Consider the following 23,439-nt stretch of genomic DNA (forward strand, 5'->3'; position numbering starts at 1 on the left):
CATACAGACCTGCAAAGCATTGTGTTGCTACTGCTGCAAGGCCCAGTGGACAAAAGGGAGGGGCCTGTAGAGAGGGTGACCAGCAGCGCGTGTGTACAAAGAAGGGATTTGAAGTGGATGGGAGGCCGCAGGGGAACAATCAGGGAATGATTAACCCTTGAAAAATACAACTTTTTCCCCCTGCCCCCCTTCTCCGAGAGTATTACTGTAATTAAACCATCCTCACAGTCACAGAGGTCAAATCCAGGCCTAGGGAAGCATCACCCTCTTTGCAATCTGAAAACTCCCTACTCCAGAACATTGGGCACTCTCCGCCACACAAGGCAAATTACAGGGGGTCTGGACTGTGACAGGGGTGACACTCCCCCCTCAACTGTGGCCCTGATCAATTGTGGGCACTGCAGCAATTACTGTTTAACACTACACTTGCATTAAATGCTAAAGTGCATTTCAAGGAACACCTTAGTCTGGCCCTTCTTTGTTTCAGTTAGGCCAGGGTGGGCGACTGGTGGCTTTCAGGATGTTTTGGCCTACAACTCCCATCATCCTTCACCACTGGCTATGCTGACTGGCTGGTGGGAGTTATAAGCCTAAACATTTGGAGGGCCCCAAGTCTCCACCCTGTGAGTTAGGCTGTCAGGAATGATCCTGCATCTTTTTGCCCCCTTTGGCAGGACCAGTGCCTCCAAAATGGCACCATGCCTCTCCTTTTTCATAGAGGCTTCCCAAAGCAGCAGCTCTTGGAGTAAGACAAAAGAGCCCTGCCCAGCAGCAACTGCTTTTGGAGGTGTATCGTTTTTGAAGACATACCTCTGGTGAGCAAAAGGAGCTGGAGTCGGTGAAGTAGGAGTGATAGGTGTGGGCAAATTTTGCTGCCCCCAAACTGCAAATTTGTCACCAGCAGCAAGACCTTTTTTAGCGTGGCTGGGGAGTTTATTTTAAATAACTTCTCTTAAGCACTTCTATTTTAGGAAGGGAAGTGCTTAGGCTGGGAACCGGGCAGAGAAAAGAACCTGCTGCCGTTTTCCCCCACCGTGGCTGCTGCACACAAACATATGAGTTTCAGCCTCCCTTCCTGCCATGTCGCTGGGCTGCAATTATTGGCTCCTGCAATGCAGCCACTTGGTGGAAGCAAAATGTTTTCGGTATCTAGCCCTGCTGTAGTTCAGTTTTGCCTGTTGGGGAAACAATACCACCATTATTATTATTATTATTATTATTATTATTATTATTATTTATATAGCACCATCAATGTACATGGTGCTGTACAGAGTAGAACAGTAAATAGCAAGACCCTGCCACATAGGCTTACATTCTAATAAAATCATAATGAAACAATAAGGAGGGGAAGAGAATGCAAACAGGCACAGGGTAGGGTAAACAGGCACTGGGTAGGGTAAAACTGTACCACCACTACAGTAGTCTGTGGCTGCGAAAGTGATCACCCCTTCCCCGCCCCGCCCCGCCCCAGACTCTGGAATCTGACTGCCTGCTTTAGCTCGAAGCTTGGCGCTGCACCTGTGCGCCGAAGATGAAAGTAGGCAGGGGAGGCAGAGGAGAGGATGGAGCGCGTGAGCTTTGTTTGATCTCCCTCGGCCAATCGGATTGCTGCGCTCGGTTGCCAAGGCTACCCTTGTGAGCAGAGATGGAGGTAGGGCGCTGCCTCTATATAAGGCACCGGCGCTGCTTCCGCGTCTAAGATTAGCTGGTGCTGCTTTGCATGGTGTAGGCTTTGGAGTGGGGGGGAGGAGGAAGAGGAGCCACTGCCGAAGCCTATATTTACTCTTGGGAGACCCATGGGCAAAATCCGTTTAAATGCTTTTTAAGGTGGGTGGACGGGGAACTGGGTGCCAATCGGGGCGTGCGGGCGGGGTGGAGGCTCACTGGGGAGATGCTGTCCCGGGATGGGGGTGGCGGTGGGAAAGGATGGGCGGGGGCAGGGGGTTTCCTGTGCGTCTGCCGAGCGCCTTGGTAACCAAGTCAATCCCCCTCCCCTTCCCCCTTGCAGAGATCACGGATCCCCAGCAGCAACTGCGCCTCGGGGTGTTGCAAAACAGAGCTCACCGGAGAGCCCCCCTGGCATTACACCTAGCCACTCGGGAAGGAGGAAAAGGCTTCGGGACTTGGTGAGGCCTCATTCGGTGGAAATGGGATGGAGCGGAGGAGGGGCGCATCAAAGGCACTGGGCAGAGAGAGAGGGAGGGAGGGGTTAAGAAAGACCACGTCGGCATCATAACACCTTTGTGTTCTGCGCCCATTAACCTGGGATGGTTGCCTCTCTCGCCCTCCGCCCCACCTCAAGATTGGATTACTGCAACGCGCTCTTTGTGGGGCTGCCCTTGAAGCTGCTCCAGAAGCTGGAGCTAGTGCAGAATGCTGCTGCTCGGCTGCTGTCTGGAGCTGCCCCTTTCCAGCATGTAACTCCTCTTCTGAGGGAACTGCACTGGCTGCCTATTCGGCCCTAAACAACTTGGGACCAGGATACCTGAGAGAACGCCTTCTCCCTTACCAACCTGCCCAGTCACTGAGGTCATCTGAGGGCCTGCTCCTGGTGGTTCCACATAGATCCATCCTCCGATTGGAATCCACCAGGGGAAGAGCCTTCAGCGTGGCGGCCCCCCTCCTGTGGAATTCCCTGCCTCTGGAGGTCAGGCAGGCGCCAACCTTGTACTCCTTTCGGCGCCTCCTGAAAACATCTTTATTCCAAGAAGCCTTTCTTTAACATGCAGCCTTGGATTACTGTTTTTGCTTCTTTTACATTTTGTTTTAACTGTTTTTATTCTGTTTTTATTTTTATTTTACCTTGTACACCGCTCCAAATTTTTCGATGGGGAGTGGTATATAAATAAATAAATAAATAAATAAGGTGGGTTTAAGGCCCCATTATCTCTTTGATGAGAGAGAAAGAGAAAGATGTTGCAAAGTGCGACCTATATTTGATGGAAAACTATTACCCATAAACCTTTAGTGGGTAATGAAAACTCACTTTAACTACCTTGACTGTGAGTACCACCGTGTGGTTTAAAAGCTTCCGACAGGAGCGTTTTCTTTAGAATGCATCAAGAGACAAGAGCTGCAAGCTCCTCGCAACCAGAGAGCCGAAATGGGCACAAAAACTTGTGTGGTTTTGTGGAAAGGAGAGAGGTCAGATGATTTTTGTTTAGAAAAACATCCATGCAGAAGCACCCTCTTCACCCTTTGGTCTGGTTAGTCATCCCATTGTGTTTGTGACCATGTACTCATTGTGTGAATCCCTCCACCTCCGCTTGGTGGTAGTTGGAGTAGTGTGGAGATTCCCTCATGCGGTCGTGGAGCCTGCTTGGGAGTGGATGAATGCATTCCGGGTAAAATAGCCTGATCTTGTCTCTGAGGTGTTTAGCAAAGAACTGGGCCAGGGAGGTTTCCTGCAGAACCTTTCCCCTCTAAATTCCTTCCCTGCCAGACAGTTCAACAGTTCCCTCAGCCAGGAAATGGACATTTATCATCTCCTGCTGTTCTGTGTCACATATTCCTCCGCCTCTTGCTCTGTGTGCAGCAGCCTTACTCCCTGCTTCTTTGCTCTGCAAGCATTCTAATCAGCAAACTTTTATGGAGGTTAAAAAAATGGTCTCTCGGCATCAGGAACAGCATGGATTTTTATCTATTTCTCTCTCAGACAAAGAACTTCCCCCAGCTCACCTCTTGAGAAGAACAGTCTCTCCTTCCTGTTAGTGGCCCACTCTGAAGGCCAACTCAACAGCCAGCCACCCTGTTCACTCTGCCAGCGGCTCCTCTGATGTTTGCCATCACTGGAAAACCTTTTGAATGTCTTAACTGGTCATGCCAGTGAGGGGGTTTCCCCTGGAAAGTTGCTTGACCAGAAGGCATTGAGATCTACTTTTCTGTTCACAGATTTTTTTCTGGGGGGGAAACCACTTGGATGATCAATTCCGACGTGTGTCTCTGTTCTGGGCACTCCGGTGGATGCAAACATGTCCAATCCAATACTTTACAAATGAAACAGAGACACTTGTGGATACTGGCAACATTCCTGTTCTCATGCCAAAGGTTCCTGCCTGAGCTAGCCCCAAGCATATCACACTGCTGAAAGGTCTTCTTTGCCTGCTGGGTGCTGCATCCCTTTTACTCTGCAGCGGCCTGTCCAGCAAGGTTGCTAGTAAAGCAATCTGAGCAGGTTCCTTTTTATAAAACATATAAGGAAGTGCAACAGGCTGTGTGAGAATAAACAACGTGCAAACACATTTAGCATTTTCGTAGGCATTGGAAGGAGGGGAGCAATGCACCAGCCCCCCCTCCCCAAAATCAACCCAGCAGCTTGAATCTGTCCATATAATTTAAAAGCAAAAAGGCTGCTGAAGTAGAAAAATGTACTTTATCCCGTACCATATCAGACTTAACTGTTCGAAATGAGCCTCACCGGCGGCAGCATGTGCAAGGGCAGACTCTGCATGTGAATGTGTGCTAGAGATAAGACACATCTGCTTCCCTCTGACTTTCTAGTGCAGGGGTTGGGCAGCCTGTGGCCAGTCCCCAAGGGCTTGATTGCAGCCCTAAAGAGTTCCCTGATACCCCCCTGCTGGCCACTGGGGGATGGAATGGAGAGTGCTAGCAGCCAGGAAAGAGTATTCTTTATCTGAATCACTGGGATGCACATGCATAGCCCCCCATCCTGAGCCTTGGGGCTGAAAAGGTTGCACGCCCTGTTTTAGTCCGTGCTTCAAGAATAACAATGCCCATACTAAAACAAATTCAAGGGCATTCCCCAAGTCTCCACTGAAGGTGAACTTTGAGGCAGAGATGGGATAAGTCCCTGGCAACAAGGAACAGCTGGAGTGCATAGAAACTGGACCTCATTTGCTCTATCACAGAAGAGTGATTTTGTGCAGGTTAGGAGGGTCAGATTAATGGGGTGGAGGGTACTAGTTTCAAGGAAAGAGTGGTCTTTGTCACTCTTAACATTAGAGGCCTGCAGGTAAGACTGAGCAGACATTCTTTCTTCAGAGCTGTAACCTGGGCTAATGGCAAAGCCTGTCTGAGGTGGGGACAGTTGGGGAATAGAACCAAGGAGCTTCTAGAAGTCACGCACTCCACTCCTTGGCTCTGCCAATCTTTGAGGGCCTCCGCCTTTACTGAAAGCCACTCACATGGATGCTGTACCTCTGCATTCCAGCTACTGGCTGATCTGTTATCTCCAAAGAGGTTGAGTCAGTATATGTGGTTCCCGCTAGAGCTGCAACATCTACAGCACAATCCTATTCACATTTACTCAAAAGTAAATCCCACTGAGTTCAGTGGGGTTTACTCCCAGGTAAGTGGATATAAGATTGGCTGCTCATGGAAGTTTGTGAGTCCTTTACATGATGTTGTCAACCTCCAGGGCCCTTCCCACAGTTATGACACTCATCCCGCTTTCAAAAAGATTGGAGATAATGTGATAAGGGCCATTATTCTGATCAATTGGCACCTGGTGAAATTCCCTCTTCATCACAATAGTTAAAGCTGCAGGAGCCCTGCCCTCTTTTGTAGAGTGACCAGAGACAAAACAGGGCAGGACTCCTGAAGCTTTAATGGTTGTGATGAAGAGGGAATTTTACCAGGTGCTGCATGTGTACAAATGACACCTGCTGAAATTCCCTTTGCAATACAACTGTTAAAGATACAGGAACCCTGTCTTCCTTTTCATAGGGTCACCCTAGTTTTTACTTATGTGTATTCTGTAAACAGCTACGTACATAGATGCACATGGAAAGAAAAGAAAAGAACAAGAGTAATGACAACAACAAATGTAGGCTTTTTAAAAATAATTGGGGAAGTCCTTAAACAGATGGTGGGATGTGCATACCTGCAGCAAGCTAAAGAGGGTGCCACAGTGGATGAGCAGGGAGGGCAATTGTATGGCTAAGGTTTCAAGTTCAAGCCTTGATTTTTCTCACACCAGAAGGCCGCAGCTATGGTAGTCTATAGATTTGCAGAGTCCAAACGAAAATGCAAATCTCTGCCTAGTGTTTTCTTAGTTTTACTCAGTAATGTGAAGTGCAAGCCCTCATCATGATAGTCCCCATAGCCAGACCCCCAAGGAGAGCTCAGAAAATGCAGGTAGCTGTGTTGCGCACTCTCTCTCTTTCCGAGTGATATATGTGTACGTGGGTTAGCTCACTTCACAACAACATATTGTTTCTGTAGGGTGACCATATGAAAAGGAGGACAGGGCTCCTGTATCTTTAACAGTCGCATAGAAAAGGGAATTTCAGCAGGTGTCATTTGTATATATGGGGAACCTGGTGAAATCCCCTCTTCATCACAACAGTTAAAGCTGCAGGAGCTATACTAGAGCGACCAGATTAAAAGAGGGCAGGGCCCCTGCAGCTTTAACTGTTGTGATGAAGAGGGAATTTCACCAGGTTCTCCATATATACAAATGACACCTGCTGAAATTTCCTTTTCAATGCAACTGTTAAAGATACAGGAGCCCTGTCTTCCTTTTCATATGGTCACCCTAGTTTCTGGGAAAATCCCTCGTGCTCCCCTAGCTACTGTGAGGCTTGCAGCTAAGCTGAGAGGGAGCAAGGAAGTCTGACGGGAGGTGGGGAGTTTGGGGGCAGACGATGTCATTGGCCACACTAATCAAAAAGCTTTGGCCCTGTGAGGCCTGCCTCCTCAACACCACTGGCTTTACTTCCACAATGGGAAAAAGGCCAGGAGGAGGAGAAGAGCCTAAATCATCAACGTTTAGGCAAAGCAACTCTTAAGGATCCAGGGCTCATGAAAAGTGCAGTGTCCTGGGAGAGGAAAGACATTTCTGGCTGTCCTGGCAGGTGGCGAAGGAGGACTCGGAAAACAACAGGGCGGCCACAAGAGGGCAGCTGATGCTGCTTCTAAACATCTTTCATGGGACTGAGAAGGAGCCAGCTGCCTTCACTGTTCTTCTCTTCCTCCGCAGTGTGTTGCATACTTAAAAACTACACCCCCTGCTGACAGAGGCTTCAGAGGCACCGTCCTCCTTCGACGGTAACAATGACCAGGTACTTGGATGAATCGGACATCATGATGGTGGAGGAGGGCTTCACCACCAGGGATCTTCTGGAGAACCTTCTCCTCGAGGTTGCCCAGACGGTAAGAGGCAGAGAGAGAGAGAGCGGCCACTGGCTGCCCACACTTTGGGGAGAGCCAGAGGCCGGGAGGCTGCGGGGTGGGTGGGTGTGGGTGTATATTCGCCTGTCTTGCATCTACACCAGTGGGCAGAGTGACGTCATGGCCATGCTGTCAGGGAAGAGACAGTTCAATGGACGCACCATTTTGAATCCTTTCCCCCCCTATCAGTGTTTAAAATTAAATTTTACAAATGTGCACAGAAAATGATTTTTAATTCTCAGTGCTAGTTTACATGCATTTAAAAACCCAGAAAAATAAACGTGCTGATAAAATGGCACTGGCTGAAAAGACTAGAATGGAAGTATACCTTTTAATTACATTAAAAAAAAGGTGTTAAAATGCTTTTGTGTTTAATTGTGAATGTATAATAGGACCAAAGGCTCAAATTGAAAGATAAGTTTGTAATATGAGGCTGAAATGGCACTGGCTAGAAAGTCAATATTGAAGATGTTTCCGCAGCCTGAAAAAAGATGGAAGAAGCAAGGGAAAAATACTGAAGGCCAATGATTGGATGACAACAGGTGCTTCCAGATGGAGAGCTCTTTTCTTCTTTAACAGATTTTTTTCTGGTAAGAAAAAAGATGGAAGAAGCAGAGGGAAAACATGGGAGGGTTACAAACTGAAGATCATGATGTTGGACCCCTCATAAAATTAAGTGAATGAGGCAGGGCAAAGGCATGATAAAGCCTCATCTGGAAACACCTAATGTCATGTCACTGGCCTGTAAAAAGTGAGTGAACTGTGGGTCCTTCCAGCTGCGGCTTTACTTGTGCCATCGCCCTGCCTCAAACACAGAATGTTATGGAGGGTCCAGGTGGCAATGTCCTCTACTCATAACCCTGCCATGCTTTTCTACTGCTTCTTCCGTTGTTTTTTCTCGTACTACAGAAAACCCATTAAGAAAGAGAAGATGAATAGCTGCATGAGGCCTTTTGATTGCGGCATTAGGAGCCACCTGTCTGGAAGCATCCAAAGTGTGGCTATTCCACAGAAAACATCTTGTTTGGAAGCACCTGAAGTCTTCTGGATCCTTGCCAGTAGGTGGTAAAAGCAGCAAGAAAGACTGGGTTGAAATAGGGGTGCATCCCTTACAGGTCTCCATGTTACAGGAAGAGCCCTGGTGAATCAGAGCCAGGTTCTGCCTAGTCTAGAACCTTGCTTCACACAGTGGCCAGGGCCAGGCAGATGCATATGGGCAGCCCACAAGCAGGACAAGAAGGCACTGCTACTCAGCAACTGGTGCTCAGGGGCCCGCTGCCTCTGATGCATTATGACCTATGTTCCAAGTAGATCAGCGGTTCTCAACCTGTGAGTCGCGACCCCTTTGGGGGTCGAACGACCCTTTCACAGGGGTCGCCTAAGACCATCGGAAAACACATATTTCCGATGGTCTTAGGAACCGAGACACCGCTCCTCTATCCGTCTCCAGGAGGGTCTGCCCACATGCAGATACGCAACGAAAATAATTTTATGGTTGGGGGGGTCACCACAACATGAGGAACTGTATTAAAGGGTCGCGGCATTAGGAAGGTTGAGAACCACTGAAGTAGATGAAGAATCAAGTGCAAGGAGTTTTGCTTGGTTTGCTGAAGCCTTTCCCCTTCATGGAAAATAGGGGTGCAACCTTTGACTGGCTTACCCGTGAGCAGATCAATCAACTTGAGTTTAGGGAGAAGCTCAAGTCGACAGCTGGTTGGCCACTGTGTGAACAGAGTGCTGGACTAGATGGACCCTCGGTCTGATCCAGCATGGCACTTAAGTTCTTAAAAGAGCATTTAGGTCAGAAGATACAGCCTTAGGCAGGCTTGAGCCTCCATGCCTCTCACTTTAGAAATGTAGCACAGGCTGTTCTGTGTTCTACAGAAGTGCAGAAAAAGCACAGAATGTAGTATTGGGTACTGAATCCAAATCCATGAGAATTCCAGATTTCATTTAAAAACAACAGTGGCCAAGTTTCTAACCTTTCTGTTTATGAAGTTGTGCTTGATAGTGTGTGTGCAAATCCCTATGAGACCTTGGAAGCGTGAGGAATGGGTGGACAAGGTTTTCAGTAGCCAGGTCAAGGAGGTCGCTCCAGGGCCCTTCGTAATGCTGCCCTGGGAGGGTTTCCTAAAAGGTGGTTTATCAATCTTTTAAAATAAAATACTTAAATAACCCTTTGCTCCTCCCCATAAGTTGCAGAAGCAGGATAAACTATACAGAATACGAGTAGCCATTATGCAGGTGCACATAACCTACACAGGTCTTCGAATTCAGCTTTTGTCATTGCAGAATTTGAGTAACTAAGGTGCAGAAGTTTGAGTACATCCTATCCTTTTGCCTTCCCAGAAATATAGAGTGGTTACCATGAGATTTTCCCATTTATCTTCACAACAACCGTGTGAGGTTGGTAAGGCTGAGACTGGCCCAATTTCACCCAGTAAGCTCTGTGACCAGGGGAGGGGTATTTGAACCTGGGTCTCTCCAGGCCAAGGGAGTGCACGGTGCCCCAGCAGTAGGGAACTGCTGTGATGGTGAGCCCCCTCAAGTGAGAGAGACCTCTGAACGGCTGAGTGTAAGATGCATCAATAAATAGTTTGGATGTGTTGGCCGAGAGACAGAATTTCCAACTGTCCCTCCTCTCCAGGGTAACCGAGAGCCCTTTTTTGTGGCGGATCTCGACGACGTGGTGAAGAAACACTTCCGCCTCCTCAAGGCCTTGCCGCGCATCAAGCCTTTCTACGCCCTGAAGTGTAACCACAGCAAGGGAGTGCTTCAGATGCTGGCAGGTCTGGGAGCTGGTTTTGGCTGTGTCAACAAGGTAGGAACACCGTAAAAACTGGGATACTCAGCTCCCTCAGAGGAGAAGCTGGATTGAGGCGTTTTTTTATTCAGCAAAGAGCATATGTAGCCCTGGTGGGATCTGGTGAACTGTGGCATTATCCTACCAGTACAAAAAATGTTGTTCACAGCAAGGAACCCATCCAAGGATGGAAAGGAAACAGACATATTGAACTGCAATCATTCCTATTTCTCGAGAAATACTCTTTCTCTGTCGTGTAGGGTGACCATATGAAAAGGAGAACAGAGCTCCTGTGTCTTTACTGGAGTGACCAGATTTAAACGAGGGCAGGGCACCTGCAGCTTTAACTGTTGTGATGAAGAGGAAATTTCACCAGGTTCCCCATAGATACAAATAACACCTGCTGAAATTTCCTTTTCAATACAACTGTTAAAGATACAGGAGCCCTGTCCTCCTTTTCATAGGGTCACCCTACTGTTGTGTTCTGTCACTTTAAGTGCTCAGCCTGTTTCAGTGCTAATCAGGAAAGATCTTCTCTCTGGTCCGCTGCTGACTGGAGATTCTAGCTTTCTCCTCAGTGGCCGAGGAGGCGGGACCAGCAGAAGAAGCTGCCAGCCAGCTGCAGAAACCCAACAGGCCCTGTGAGGTGTCCCACCCCAGATACAAACTGTCGCTGATGGCATTAACATTGGATTAACATGCACTGGTAATATCCAAGTGGCATCACAGGGAGGAGGTTTATGTACTGGTCGGAGCATAGAACTCCTCGCCTCTGATCTCTTTGCAAGGCACAACACAGCAGCCACTGCAAAGAGATTCACTTTCCAGGGGCAAAGTCAGGCCTTCAATACTAATAGGGTGACCCTATGAAAAGGAGGACAGGGCTCCTGTATCTTTAACAGTTGCATAGAAAAGGGAATTTCAGCAGGTGTCATTTGTATGCATGTCGCACCTGGTGAAATTTCCTCTTCATCTTAACAGTTAAAGCTGCAGGAGCTATACTGCAGCTATACTGTGACCAGATTTAAAAGAGGGCAGGGCACCTGCAGCTTTAACTGTTGTGGTGAAGAGGAAATTTCACCAGGTTCTCCATATATACAAATAACACCTGCTGAAATTCCCTTTAGAATACAACTGTTAAAGATACAGGAGCCCTGTCCTCCTTTTCATATGGTCACCCTAAATACTAAGCATAAAGTTGCATGCTCTTAGTGCAAAGCATATCCTCCACAGAGCAGTGGGAATAGCTTGGCAATGCCCAGAACATGTTGAGATCACACCTATCCTTTCCTATCCAGAGTTCAGCTCTGTTAAAAGATGGGGCAGAGGGAGGAAAGCTAGGGTGACCATATGAAAATGAGGACAGGGCTCCTGTATCTTTAACAGTTGTATTGAAAAGGGAATTTCAGAAGTTGTCATTTGTATCTATGGGGAACCTGGTGAAATTTCCTCTTCATCACAACAGTTAAAGCTGCAGGTGCCCTGCCCTCTTTTAAATCTGGTCACTCTAGCATAGCTCCTGCAGCTTTAACTGTTGTGATGAAGAGGGAATTTCACCAGGTTCTCCATATATACAAAGGACACCTGCTGAAATTCCCTTTTCTATGCAACTATTAAAGCTACAAGAGCCCTGTCCTCCTTTTCATAGGGTCACCCTAGGGAAACCAACCGCAACCAGTTCTCTTTAGTTTGCAGCAAAAGGTGGCTGTAGGAGGGTGCTGAATGGCTAGCACCCAGGTGTCCCGAACTGAAGAGTTTTGCAACTATTTCTAAAATGCTTCATTTATTTATTTATTTATTTATTTATAAGTGCAGGGTCAGTATGAATAAAAAGATAACGTGCACGTGACACCTCAAAAAATAAAGAAGTGAACCCCCCGCCTGAAGTATGGGGGGCATAGAGGGGGAAGATGATGTAGGTCTGTCATGCCAATGGCTAGGAGGAAGCCCAGCTCACACTGTGGGTGAAAAGCCCACCACAGCGTCTCTTTATTATTATTATTATTTATTTATATAGCACCATATACATCCATCTTCATCGCAGGTGCTGGAAGGGGAGAATCCCAGCAACTGACCAGACAGGCTGTAGCCCGGACAAAAAGCCAGAGATAGAGACACAGTTTCTAAGGGGACCTGTCCAGTTGCAGAGGCAACAACCTGCAGGCAACAGACCCCGTAAGCGCAGGAGAGAAGGGCAGGGCAGCTGAGTCCCTCTGTGAGCGCATCAGGCCTTGTAGCCATAGGCAGCAGCAAGGGCTCACCTGGAGGTTCCGTCAGGGCCGGTGCTACCATAGAGGCCACTCAGGTGGCCGCCTAGAGCGCCAAGCTAAGAGGGGCGCCGGGCACAGCACAGCACTCACGCGCGTTGGCTGTGAGCCAGTCCGGTCCGAGGATTCAGCTGGGCCTGGGCATGCGAGATTGTGCCCCGTGCCCGCCCAGCCAAAGCGAAGCCAGAGACGCTGTGGTGGGGGTGGGGCGGCTCCATGTTCGGACTTCCAGAACGCGCTCAGAAGAGAGAGAGAGAATGTATGGGTGAATGTGGTGCATGGGGTTTTGAGTTTAATGCATGTGTTCATGCATGTGTTTGTTTGGAGTGAGTGATGCTGAGTGTGTGTGTGCATGCGCATGTGTGAGTTGGGGGGATGATTTGGAGATGACATTCCTATTAAATAATGCATTTTAGACCCATCAACGTTCCTTTCCAGTTTGTTTGCTATAATTGGCATGACTATAATTGGCATATTTCTTGCACATTAAAATAAATTTAGCAGTTTGAAGTTTTGTGTTTCTTCCCCCCCCCCCCCCCAGGAAACATATGTTCTTAAAAATCAAAGTTGGCTTTTTTTTTTTTGGTGGGCTGTGTGAAAGTAGCTCACCTTGCCTAGGGTGCAAAATAGTCTGGCACCGGCCCTGGGTTCCGTGGTGCCTTTTTTCTGGTTTGGAATGCCTGCAGTTCCCTCCTCCCACCAGTGCTCCTCCTGGTGGTACAGGGACTAGGAAGTCGGTGCATGACCTTGTCAGGTGCCCGGTTTGAGCCCAGCCACAGCCAAGTCCTCCCAATGACGTTTGTTCTGGCACTTCAGGCAGAGATGGCAACGGTGAAGAGCATTGGAGTCCCGCCAGACCGGATCATCTGCACCAGCCCTTGCAAGCAGAACTCCCTGATCAGATACGCAGCTAGCCAAGGGGTGCAGCTGATGACCTTTGACAATGAAGTGGAGCTCGAGAAGGCAGCACGCAGCCACCCGTCTGCCAGGTAGGAATGCAGCATCCGTGCGGTGTGTGGATGTGTGGGTAGGTTGCACTCCACAGAAGAGCCTTGGCAGCAAGAAAAGGTGGGGAATCTTAAACATGATGACCACCAGGGTCCCAGGGCATTTGCTGGAATCCAGAAAAGTTCTGCTTTTCGGTTCGTGGAAGTGGTTCTAGCTGTCACGGTTGGTTGTAAAGAACAAGCATGGCGCTCAAGGGGAAGGCTTGGCTGGAGTCCTTCGACTTGACAGGCTAGAGCACCAGATGTTTTGGACTACAACTCCCAGCATGCTGGCTGGGGGTGATGAGAGTTGAAGGCCACAACATCTGGAGGACACTATATTGGAGAAGGCGCATTTAGGCATGACATTACGCGAGTGCCAGGGACACTCTAGCAGTGGGCTCACTGCATGCTGTTCAAATAAGCCTGTTTTTGCCCAAGGTGGAGCTCATGGGGGTGGGGGTGGGGGGTGCATAATGGTCCTGTGACTTTGTAGCGGGAGCCAGCGGTGCACAGTACTGAGCAACTGGTGCCTAGGACCTAACAAACTCAGCTTTCCCGCCCTTATGAGCCTGGCAGAATGAGATCCGACTCAGACCCCACCTGCTTGGAAGTCTAAGGGGTTGTGCACTCCAGCGGGGCAGGAATGCCTCCGGTGTTCGGCAGGATGGGAGGAGGAAAGGTCATTGTGGGCTGCTGGGAGTTCAGGGAAGAGTCCTGCTAGTCCAAAGAGAGGAGCGGAGTTACAACCGCTAAGACGAGAAATGGAAGTTTCATAGTCGGCTCGGTGTCCCTGGTTTGGCGGTTGCCTCCTGGGGCCCTTATCTTCTCCCTCCTTGGACCTCTTCTCTGCCTGAGTGAGGCCAGGGTGCGGCCTTGACGCCCCCGATGCATGGAGGGAGGGGCAAGACAGATGCATGAGCTCACCTTCAATTTGATGGTGTGCACACCTGTCACTTCACATTACAAAGGTGGGAAGAAATTTATTTATTTATTTATTTATTTATTACATTTCTATACCACCCAATAGCCAGAGCTCTCTGGGCGGTTCACAAAAATTAAAAACATTCAAAGTATAAAACAACAGTATAAAACCCTAATATAAAATACAATATAAATGGAGCTAATTCCTCTGCCACACCAGTTTAAATGTTTGGACTGTAGGCACCATGTGGTTCCCCCTTCCTAGCAGCATGGAATGGCACAGTCTAAAAGGAGCTGTGCCATGTGACTCTCCTACTTGTGTAGCCCACATCTTTCTCCCAAAATACAAATATGTTGACAATCTGGCTCATGGAAACGGGGAATGACAGCAACAACCAGGAAAATAGAAGGTATGATCAATTTGTATAACTCATCGTGGGAGCAGAATTGGAGGGTTCCCTCCCCCAACAGCATAGTTTTGTTACAGTGATAACAAAATACAGCAACAGCATTGCTTTTAAAATGTTTTCATAGACAATGGCATTTCTCTGTGCCTACCTTATGCACAGTGCCTGGTGCAGAGCTGGTGCTAAAACTCTCCCCCGCTCTTCCCCAAGCCGAAGGGCCAGGATTGCAGTTTGAGATTCATAAACAAATGGTCAAGGAACACCTAATTTCTTTGAATGAGTTCAAATCTCCAAGGCCGAATGAACTGTATCCTAGAGTAATAAAGGAGCCGGCGGAAGAACTCTCAGAACCACTGTCTATTATCTTTGCAAAATCATGGAAGATGGGTGAGGTGCCGGATGACTGGAGGAGGGCTAACATTGTCCCTATCTTCAAAAGGGGCAAAAAGGAGGAACCTAGGAACTACAGACCAGTTAGTCTGACATCCATCCCTGGGAAATTTTTGGAACAGATTATAAAGAAGTCAGTCTGTAAGCACCTTGAAAATAATGCAGTTATTACTAGAAGCCAGCATGGATTTGTCAAGAACAAATCCTGACAGACTAACTTGATCTCATTCTTTGATTGGGTAGCCTCCCTTGTGGACTGTGGGAATGCTGTGGACATAATATATCTTGATTTCAGCAAAGCTTTTGACAAAGTACCTTGCTAAAAGTGGGCTAGATGGAACAACTATTAGATGGATCCACAGTTGGCTACAGAATCAGACTCAAAGAGTGCTTATCAATTGTACCTTCTCAAATTGGGGGGAGGATTTGGATGAGGAGGTGCAGGGAATGCTGATCAAATTTGCAGATGACACAAAATTGAGTGGGATAGCTAATACCCTGGAAGACAGAAAAAAACTTCAAAGTGATCTTGATAGGCTGGGCTGAAAACAACTTGGGTCAGCAAGAGAGAAGGATATTGGAATTGTTGTACGTCACAAACTGAATATGAGCGAACAGTGTGATGTGGCTGCAAAAAAAAGCAAATGTTGTTTTGGGCTGCATTAATAGAAGTATAGCTTCCAAATCGCATGAGGTACTGGTTCCCCTCTATTCGGCACTGGTTAGGACTCATCTTGAGTATTGTATCCAGTTCTGGGCACCACACTTCAAGAAGGATGCAGACAAGCTGGAGCGTGTTCAGAGGAGGGCAACGAGGATGATTAGGGGTCTGGAAACAAAGCCCTATGAAGAGAGACTGAAAGAACTGGGCATGTTTAGCCTGGAGAAGAGAAGACTGAGGGGAGACATGATAGCACTCTTCAAATACTTGAAAGGTTGTCACACAGAGGAGGGCCAGGATCTCTTCTCAATCCTCCCAGAGTGCAGGACATAGAATAATGGGCTCAAGTTACAGGAAGCCAGATTCTGGCTGGACATCAGGAAAAGCTCCCTGACTGTTAGAGCAATATGACAATGGAACCAATGACCTAGAGTTGGTGGGATCTCCCACACTAGAGGCCTTCAAGGACAGCTGCACAACCATTTGTCAGGGATGCTTTCAGGTGGATTCCTGCACTGAGCAGGAGGTTGGACTCGATGGCCTTCTAGGCCCCTTCCAACGCTACTCTTCTATGATTCATTTTCCACAGAATGATTGTGTGCCTGGCTACCGATGACTCCAGGTCCTCCACCCGTCTGAGCATGAAATTTGGCGCCAGCCTTAAAACCTGCCGGCATCTACTTGAGACTGCAAAAGAAATTAATGTTGAGGTTGTTGGCATCAGGTAGGCTGTGGGATTTCTTGTGCTCATTTAGGAGAGGTAAGGAAGATGGTGCTCTATCAAGGAGGATGCTGAGGTTGAGCTCAGGAAGCTGCCGTATACAGAGTCGGACCCTGGGCCATCTAGCCCAGAATTGTCAACACTGACTGGCAGCAGCCATGGCTCTCCTGGCTTTCTGGCAGGAGTTTTCCAGCCCTACCTGGAGATGCCGGGGATTTAAACTGCGACCTTGTGCATGCACGGCAGGGCTCTACCCCTGAGCTGCAGCTACTTCCTGTAGTTGGATGGAATTAGAGAGACAGCAACATGGGCATACGCAACACTAGGACTTAGTCACTGACAGCCTCCATGAACAGCCGGGTTATGAGGGACAAATGAGAGCCCCCAGAGCAATGGGTAGGTGGTCCACCCCAAGGTTTAATTGAGTAACACTCCTAAAAAACAACTCAGCTGCCTTCTTTTCCAGCTTCCACATTGGAAGCAGCTGTACCGACCCTCGGATCTTCACTCAGTCCATAGCAGATGCTCGCCTGGTCTTTGAAATGGGTGCAGAGCTGGGCTACAAGATGCATCTCCTGGACATTGGAGGGGTTTTTCCTGGTCCCGATGAGTCCAGAGGGCGCTTCGAAGAGGTATGCGTCCTGCTGCTTGGTTCCCTCTTTTAGATCAGACAGTGGGTCAGTGAGAAAGCAGCCCTGTAGCTGTTTGGGGGCAATGATGGGTTTGCACATGCGAGGCCTGGGTTCAAACTCTTGTTGAGTCCTGACAGCCAGCAGGTGGGCTGTGGCCGGGTCACACTACTCATAAGCATAGAATGACTAGCATGAGGATGAATACAAGGCCTTGAACCATCAGAGGGGCACCAAGGATGAAAATCCAGGTTATGCAAGTACAAGGCTCTGTTCTTGGTGGTTGAAAGGACCTTGGAGGGGGGGACTCCTGAAGTGGGGCTTCCAGCCATCTGCATTATACTAAGTCAGACCCTAGGTCCATCCAGCCCTGTATTGCCAACACTGACTGGCAGCAGCCATGGCTCTCCACAGATATAGGCAGGAGTTTTACGAGCCTTACTGGAGATGCCTTGGAGAACATGGGACCTTCTCTGTGCTAAGAGAGTGCTCTAGCACTGAGCTGTGGTTCCTTCCTGCTGCAGCAACCTCACCAGCACTCAGTTAGACCCTTGGTCCATCTTGCCCAGTATTGCTGACACTGACTGGCAGTGGCTGTCCAAGGTTTCAGGCCGCCAGGGATAAAGTTTACCCTCATCCCTGGCCCTTGGTTCACTGGGCCACATTTGCCTCCCCTACAAAGGCAGCTATCAGTATAGCCCTTTATTTCCTTCCATAGAAGTGAATAGTGCCATTTATTCCTGCGGAGAAAAGTTAAGTGCTGTCATTGAGAACACTGTTGTGGAGGGCCTGGATTTTCTCTCTGGGTGGCCACAGCTGAGAGCCTGTTGGGGAGGGGAACATGGGCATTGCACCTCTGTACAGGCCACCAACGCCACCACTGCCCCCGCAGTGTGCAAGGCTCCCCTCCACCTTCGCGGCTGCCATAATTTCACCCATCCTAACGCTGGGTGTTTCACTGAGGCTCATTATGGAATCTTATACCGAGAAAAAGAAGTCCTGGTTTCTGTGTGGGCACATTCTTGGTGCGTGTGACACAGCCACATTTTTGTCATTGTGAACTCAAAAGAATTCACACACTAAATAGATGTGTCCAAATGAAAGAAGAAATCTTATTTGCAACCAACTTGGGACCAGGATACCTGACAGAGCACCTTCTCCCTAACTAAGCTTCCTGATCACTGAAGTCATTTGAAGGCATGCTCCTGGTGGTTCCATATGGACCTATGGCCCAACTGGAATCCACCAGGAGGAGAGCCTTTAGTGTAGTGGCTCCTTCTCTGTGGAACTCCCTGCCCCTGGAAGTCAGGCAGGCACCTAACACAAGGCTGCTTCCTGCACCTCCTGAAAACAACGGTTTTGAGAAGCTTCCCCTAAATGACCAGCCACCATTTTTCCTGGTCCTTTATTTTAAATTGAACAATTTTAATTTGCTTTTTTAATCTTCTTTTGTTTTACTGTTTATACCTATGTTCACTGCTCTGGAATCTTTTTAAAATATTGAGCGGTATAGAAATACTATAAACAAATAAGAAATCATTTCAATTGCAAGGTAGAGGGAAAGTTACAGAGGATATGGCAGTAGCTACTACCTGAGGCGGGAAAGGGAGCGTGCGGTCTTTGATTTGGGGTTCCCAAGGGCAAAAGAGAAAACCCTGGGCCAAATTACTAATGATATGTCATCATTGGTAGTTGTGGAAATGTTTTTGTTTTTAAAAAAAATTAGAATAAATAGTTGGCAGGGGTCAAGGCAAGCCGCATCCTTGCAGGAGATGTAGGCGGGGGAGCTATTATTATTATTATTATTATTATTTATTTATATAGCACCATCAGTGTACATGGTGCTGTACAGAGTAAAACAGTATATAGCAAGACCCTGCCGCTTTGACCCCACCTGGCAAGCCTGACCTGCCCACCCCCCACCTGACCTGTTCCTGCTACAGACCCTCAAAACACCATTCATGGAACTGTGGGTCTGGCTTCCCATTGCCTCTTTTTGCAGGCAGCTTGTGCCGTTCTGTCGAGGACTTCCGTTCTGCATGTTTGTAACAGTGAGGCCTGGATTCTTTTCCACCCCACCCCATCCCCTCCACTCTGAACCATTCAGACAGCAGCTGTGGTCAACTCTGCCTTGGACCTGTATTTCCCAGAAGGCTGTGGGGTGGAGATCATTGCTGAACTCGGGCGCTACTATGTGGACTCGGCCTTTACCTTAGCGGTCAACATTGTTGCCAAGAAGGAGGTTCCCCTGGATCAACCGGGCTCCGATGGTAGGTTTGGTCAGTTAATGGGAGAATTTCCACATGGACCCTGCAAGGTGCACAAGACAGTCGTGACAGGAGGCGGCTGTCATGTCTAGCTCTGCTCCCCTTGGGTTGGGGGAAAATGTTTCAGGTGATCAATCAGAATCAGACTCTGCAGTAGAGGAGACGGCACCAGAAACATGCCAGATTATACCTGTAGAGGAGGCAGCTCTCATGGGCTCTTCACCAGCTGGGAATGAACCTCCTCCAGAGCTTATCTCCTCAAAGGTAAACAACACACAGTCAGTGGGAAGCTAGTCTTCTTCTGAAAAGGAGGGCACAGAGAGGTTAGCCGATCCTAGAGTATGCCGCAGACTAAAATAGGCGGCACTAAAAGAAAATGAGAAAAAGTCAGCCCAGCTGGCATCTCATCAGACGCTGCATCACAACCAGTCTCTCTGAAATTAGCATGTTTTGGGAAAGGACTTTCCATTCTTCTTGAAAAGACAATTGTCTCTCTTAGTTTACATAGGGTGACCCTATGAAAAGGAGGACAGGGCTCCTGTATCTTTAACAGTTGCATAGAAAAGGGAATTTCAGCAGGTGTCATTTGTATATATGGAGAACCTGGTGAAATTCCCTCTTCATCACAACAGTTAAAGCTGCAGGAGCTATACTAGAGTGACCAGATTTAAAAGAGGGCAGGGCACCTGCAGCTTTAACTGTTGTGATGAAGAGGGAATTTCACCAGGTTCCCCATATATACAAAAGACACTTGCTGAACTTCCCTCTTCAATACAACTGTTAAAGATACAGGAGCCCTGTCTTCCTTTTCATATGGTCACCCTAGGTTACATAGTTTTACCTAGAAAAAAGTCCCTAGAGTTTAGACTCCCTTCAGGTGGGAAGGGATGCTTATTGCTTGAATAAAGCTTCGTAGATTACTTAGCAGACCTCGTTATTATCTCCCAAGAAGGTGGGAGGTCTTGAGGAACATGACAGCGGCTTTCCCCCCTCACCATCTGAGTGCTGTTCTCAGCAGTTGTGAGTGTAACTGGAGTGAGGGGATAGCCCACTCAGGAGCTCTTTTCAGGGGCAGGGACTTAACCCTGTGGAAGTAGTGAAGCCTCTGACCATGTGTGGAGCACCCCTCCTTTCTCACTGAGTAGCCACAGCCTCTTTTTGCAGGCAGCATTTACATTAGTACATAGGCATAAAGCCTCCTTTTAAATTAGTTTTTGACAATTTCATGGCTTAATTGTAAAAGTTAAAATAAAGATGTTAATGAAAAAAGGCTTGTGGATTCCAAGTCAGGCAGGTCTAATTTAATATCTAAGCCAAGGTCAGTTCTAGGTTGGGGGGATCCTTGGGCAACCTGGCTTGAGATGGGGTACCTTTAATGACCAGGTGCACCTCTAAAAGAATACTGTGGAGCTAGAAAAGTTGTAAAAAAAAGAGGCTGGAGGAACCTTCATATGAGGATACGTTGCAACATTTGGACTACCCTATTTCTTCGATTCTAAGATGCACTTTTTCCCCATATAAACATCTCTAAAAATGGGGTGCGTCTTAGAATCGCGGGTGTGTCTTAGGGTTTTTTTTCCTGTTGGTTGTACTGAAATTAGTGTGCGTCTTACAATCGATGGCGTCTTACAATCGAAGAAATACGGTGTTTAGCTTAGAAAAAGGGGAGACAATAGAGGTGTATGAATGTAGGCATGGTGTGGAGAAAGAAGATGGGGGAGACGGTTTTCTCCCTATCCCATGATGCTAGAATCTGGGGTCACATTCAATGAAGCTAAATGGTGGGTTATTCAAGACAGATAAAAGCATGTACTTCTTCACACAGTGAATAGTTTAAGTATGGAATTTGCTGCCACAAGATGTAGTGTTGGCCACCAACTTGGACGGCTTTAAAAGGGGGTTGGACGAATTCATGGAGAATCAATGGCTACTAGTCATTATGACTACATATTACCTCCAGATTCACAGACTGTATGCTGGGGAACAGGGGTGGGTGGGGTTCCATTACAGCATGGAGGGGGTGCTCTTGTGCTTGTGTCCTGTTTTTGCACTTCCCATTGGGGTGTCTGGTTGGCCATTGTGGGTACAGAAAGCTGGACTACGTGGGCCTTTGGTCTGATCCAGCTGGACTCTTGTCATATTCTTAAGAAGATGCATAGCTTGTGAGAGGTAGGAAGAAATGGGGCATCTCCAGCACCATCACTTGGGACCCTGCAGGATGGCTTTCTGTTGATACAGGGCCTGGACAGCTGCAGACAGAGCTTGATGCCTCCAGCTCAGCTGGACCCATTGCCAAGATGGTGGTGCTGCCTATCAGTTGGCAGGCCCTTTAATTGACATAAGCCCCAACAACTGCCCAACTGTGCCAACTTTGGGGGCTGGCTGTAAGCTCTGAAGATGCATGTAGTCAGAATAGCACCATGTGCAGAGATCAGGGGGCTACCCTGAGTCTAGGGAGAATGGGCCCTTCACCATGCACAGGAGGAACTTGGCTTCTGGCATTCATTCATACACACCCTTCCGCATGCCTGACTTGGCCTCTGCTGCATTTCCTCTGCCTCTCCCAGAAGAAGACCCTGGTGGCAAGAAGAGTTTCATCTACCATATTAACGATGGCGTTTACAGCTCCTTCAGCTCGGTCATCTTCAACAACGCTTGCCCCAACCCCATCCTGCATAAGGTAAGGCGACTTGTGCAACCAGGACCCAGGTGCACTCACGTGCACTGTTCCCCCATTCCTAGCAGGAGGTCCACTGGGGCAACTCCCTGGGGCGCTTCCCCGAGCTGTGTCAAAAACCCATGGACTGATCTGGGGGGTGGCAGCGGGGGCTTGCCATTTAGGAACTTCTTCCAGTAAATGTTGGTTGCCTTCCAGCTATGATGCTTTTTAGACATTGCGTTGATATTGGGCTGTGTATTTTTCTGTAGTTCTGTGCAAGCATACGAAATGGGCAGTATCGTAGCAGATACGAGAATGTCAGGTTTCTTTTTAAAAAGGGACGTTTATAGTCTTCATGGCGATGGAGAGTCTCGGATAATCCATCTAGCTGCTTAGAGCTGTTTTCTCCCCTTCTCTCCGTACAGAAACCCTCTCCAGATCTCCCCGTGCACAACAGCAGCTTTTGGGGACCTACCGGGGATGGGCTGGACCGGATTGCAGATGGGCTGGAGCTCCCTGAATTGCATGTGGGGGACTGGCTGATCTTCGAGAACATGGGGGCCCACACCGTGCCAGCTTGCTCTTCTCTCAGTGGAGCCCAGCAAGCCCAAATCCACTACGCTATGTCTAGAATGGCCTGGTGAGAGAATTTCCCAGAACCCCTTGCAAGGAAAGGGGGAGTGGGAGTCTGATCTGAAGGCAGGGGAGGGCTTTGATTCAGGAAGGGCCCCCCGTCGTATCCTAGGAAGTGGAATCCAGCCAGCTCTGAAAGAGAGAGTAGCCGAGTGGAGGTTCCTGGTTCAAAACTTGCCTCTGCCATGAACATACTAGATGGATTTAGGCCAGCTCTCTCCGAAACAGGAGGATAATAATGCTGAATGTTGCGATAATGGGTGTGAAGCACTTTGAACATTCTTAAGGTGCTGTAGACTAGAAGCTCTTGTTCTTGCTGGGGGTGGGGAGTTAATGCAAAAGAATGTAGTTTGCACCCCAATGGTTTCTGCTTGTGTGCTGGGCAGTGACTTTTTAAGAGCAGGGAATGAGTGGAAGCTAACTGGGAATTGTCCATTGGTCAGATGGCCACCTGTTGCCTCCTGCCGGTTTCCGAAACTGAGCAGGGATCGATTCTTTTCGTTTTCCTTTGGACTTGTTACAGGGAAGCCGTCCAGTTCCTGAAGGGGAAACTGCTGCACCCCGAGGAGGAAGACCGGGAGAGCACATGCGCTCCTCTGTCCTGTGGCTGGGAGATCACAGACACCCTGTGCGTTGCCCCCGTCTTCGCTCCAGCAAGCATCATGTAAGCCATGCCAGTTATTTGCCACAGGGGCAAACCCTCCTCCCAACAGAGTCCTGCCACACCTTCTCTCTCTCTCTCTCCCAACTGCCTGCCAGCCTCCCACACTTTCTGCCCTAGAGTAGGAGCTGGTGTCTTTCTTTCCCCCCATTGCTGTGTGGTTTTTAAGTATGCAACATAAATCCTGTTCCTCCTAATTCTGGGGTCTTTTGTATTTTGTGTGTGAGTAACTGAGTCTTGAACTGGTGACCTTGGTCCGGCCACAGGAGGGACGAACAGGAAGGTCAGCTAAGAAAGCCT

The 23,439-nt window shown here is 48.4% G+C and overlaps 2 protein-coding genes across 5 annotated transcripts in view; one reads left to right on the plus strand and one right to left on the minus strand.

The window, feature by feature from the left end:
- Positions 1 to 23,439, minus strand: part of PABPC4 (poly(A) binding protein cytoplasmic 4) — a 563,337-nt gene that overhangs the window by 95,635 nt on the left and 444,263 nt on the right. The window lies entirely within an intron of this gene.
- Positions 1,517 to 23,336, plus strand: AZIN2 (antizyme inhibitor 2). Of its 4 annotated transcripts, none has more exons than XM_063139954.1 (11): positions 1,517 to 1,651; positions 2,009 to 2,126; positions 6,941 to 7,113; positions 9,779 to 9,952; positions 13,018 to 13,190; positions 16,159 to 16,293; positions 16,757 to 16,922; positions 19,027 to 19,189; positions 21,754 to 21,866; positions 22,271 to 22,485; positions 23,002 to 23,336. In XM_063139954.1, the coding sequence occupies exons 3-11, from the start codon at positions 7,015 to 7,017 to the stop codon at positions 23,144 to 23,146; spliced, it is 1,383 nt and encodes a 460-aa protein (XP_062996024.1). In that variant the 5' UTR covers positions 1,517 to 1,651; positions 2,009 to 2,126; positions 6,941 to 7,014; the 3' UTR covers positions 23,147 to 23,336. The 4 variants fall into 4 exon arrangements, with proteins under 4 accessions (XP_062996024.1, XP_062996023.1, XP_062996025.1 ...); XM_063139953.1 differs by lacking the exon at positions 1,517 to 1,651 and adding an exon at positions 1,717 to 1,827; XM_063139955.1 differs by lacking the exons at positions 1,517 to 1,651; positions 19,027 to 19,189; positions 21,754 to 21,866 and adding an exon at positions 1,717 to 1,827.

This window comes from Elgaria multicarinata, chromosome 13 (assembly GCF_023053635.1).
Source record: "Elgaria multicarinata webbii isolate HBS135686 ecotype San Diego chromosome 13, rElgMul1.1.pri, whole genome shotgun sequence".
NCBI classification, from domain to species: domain Eukaryota; kingdom Metazoa; phylum Chordata; class Lepidosauria; order Squamata; family Anguidae; genus Elgaria; species Elgaria multicarinata.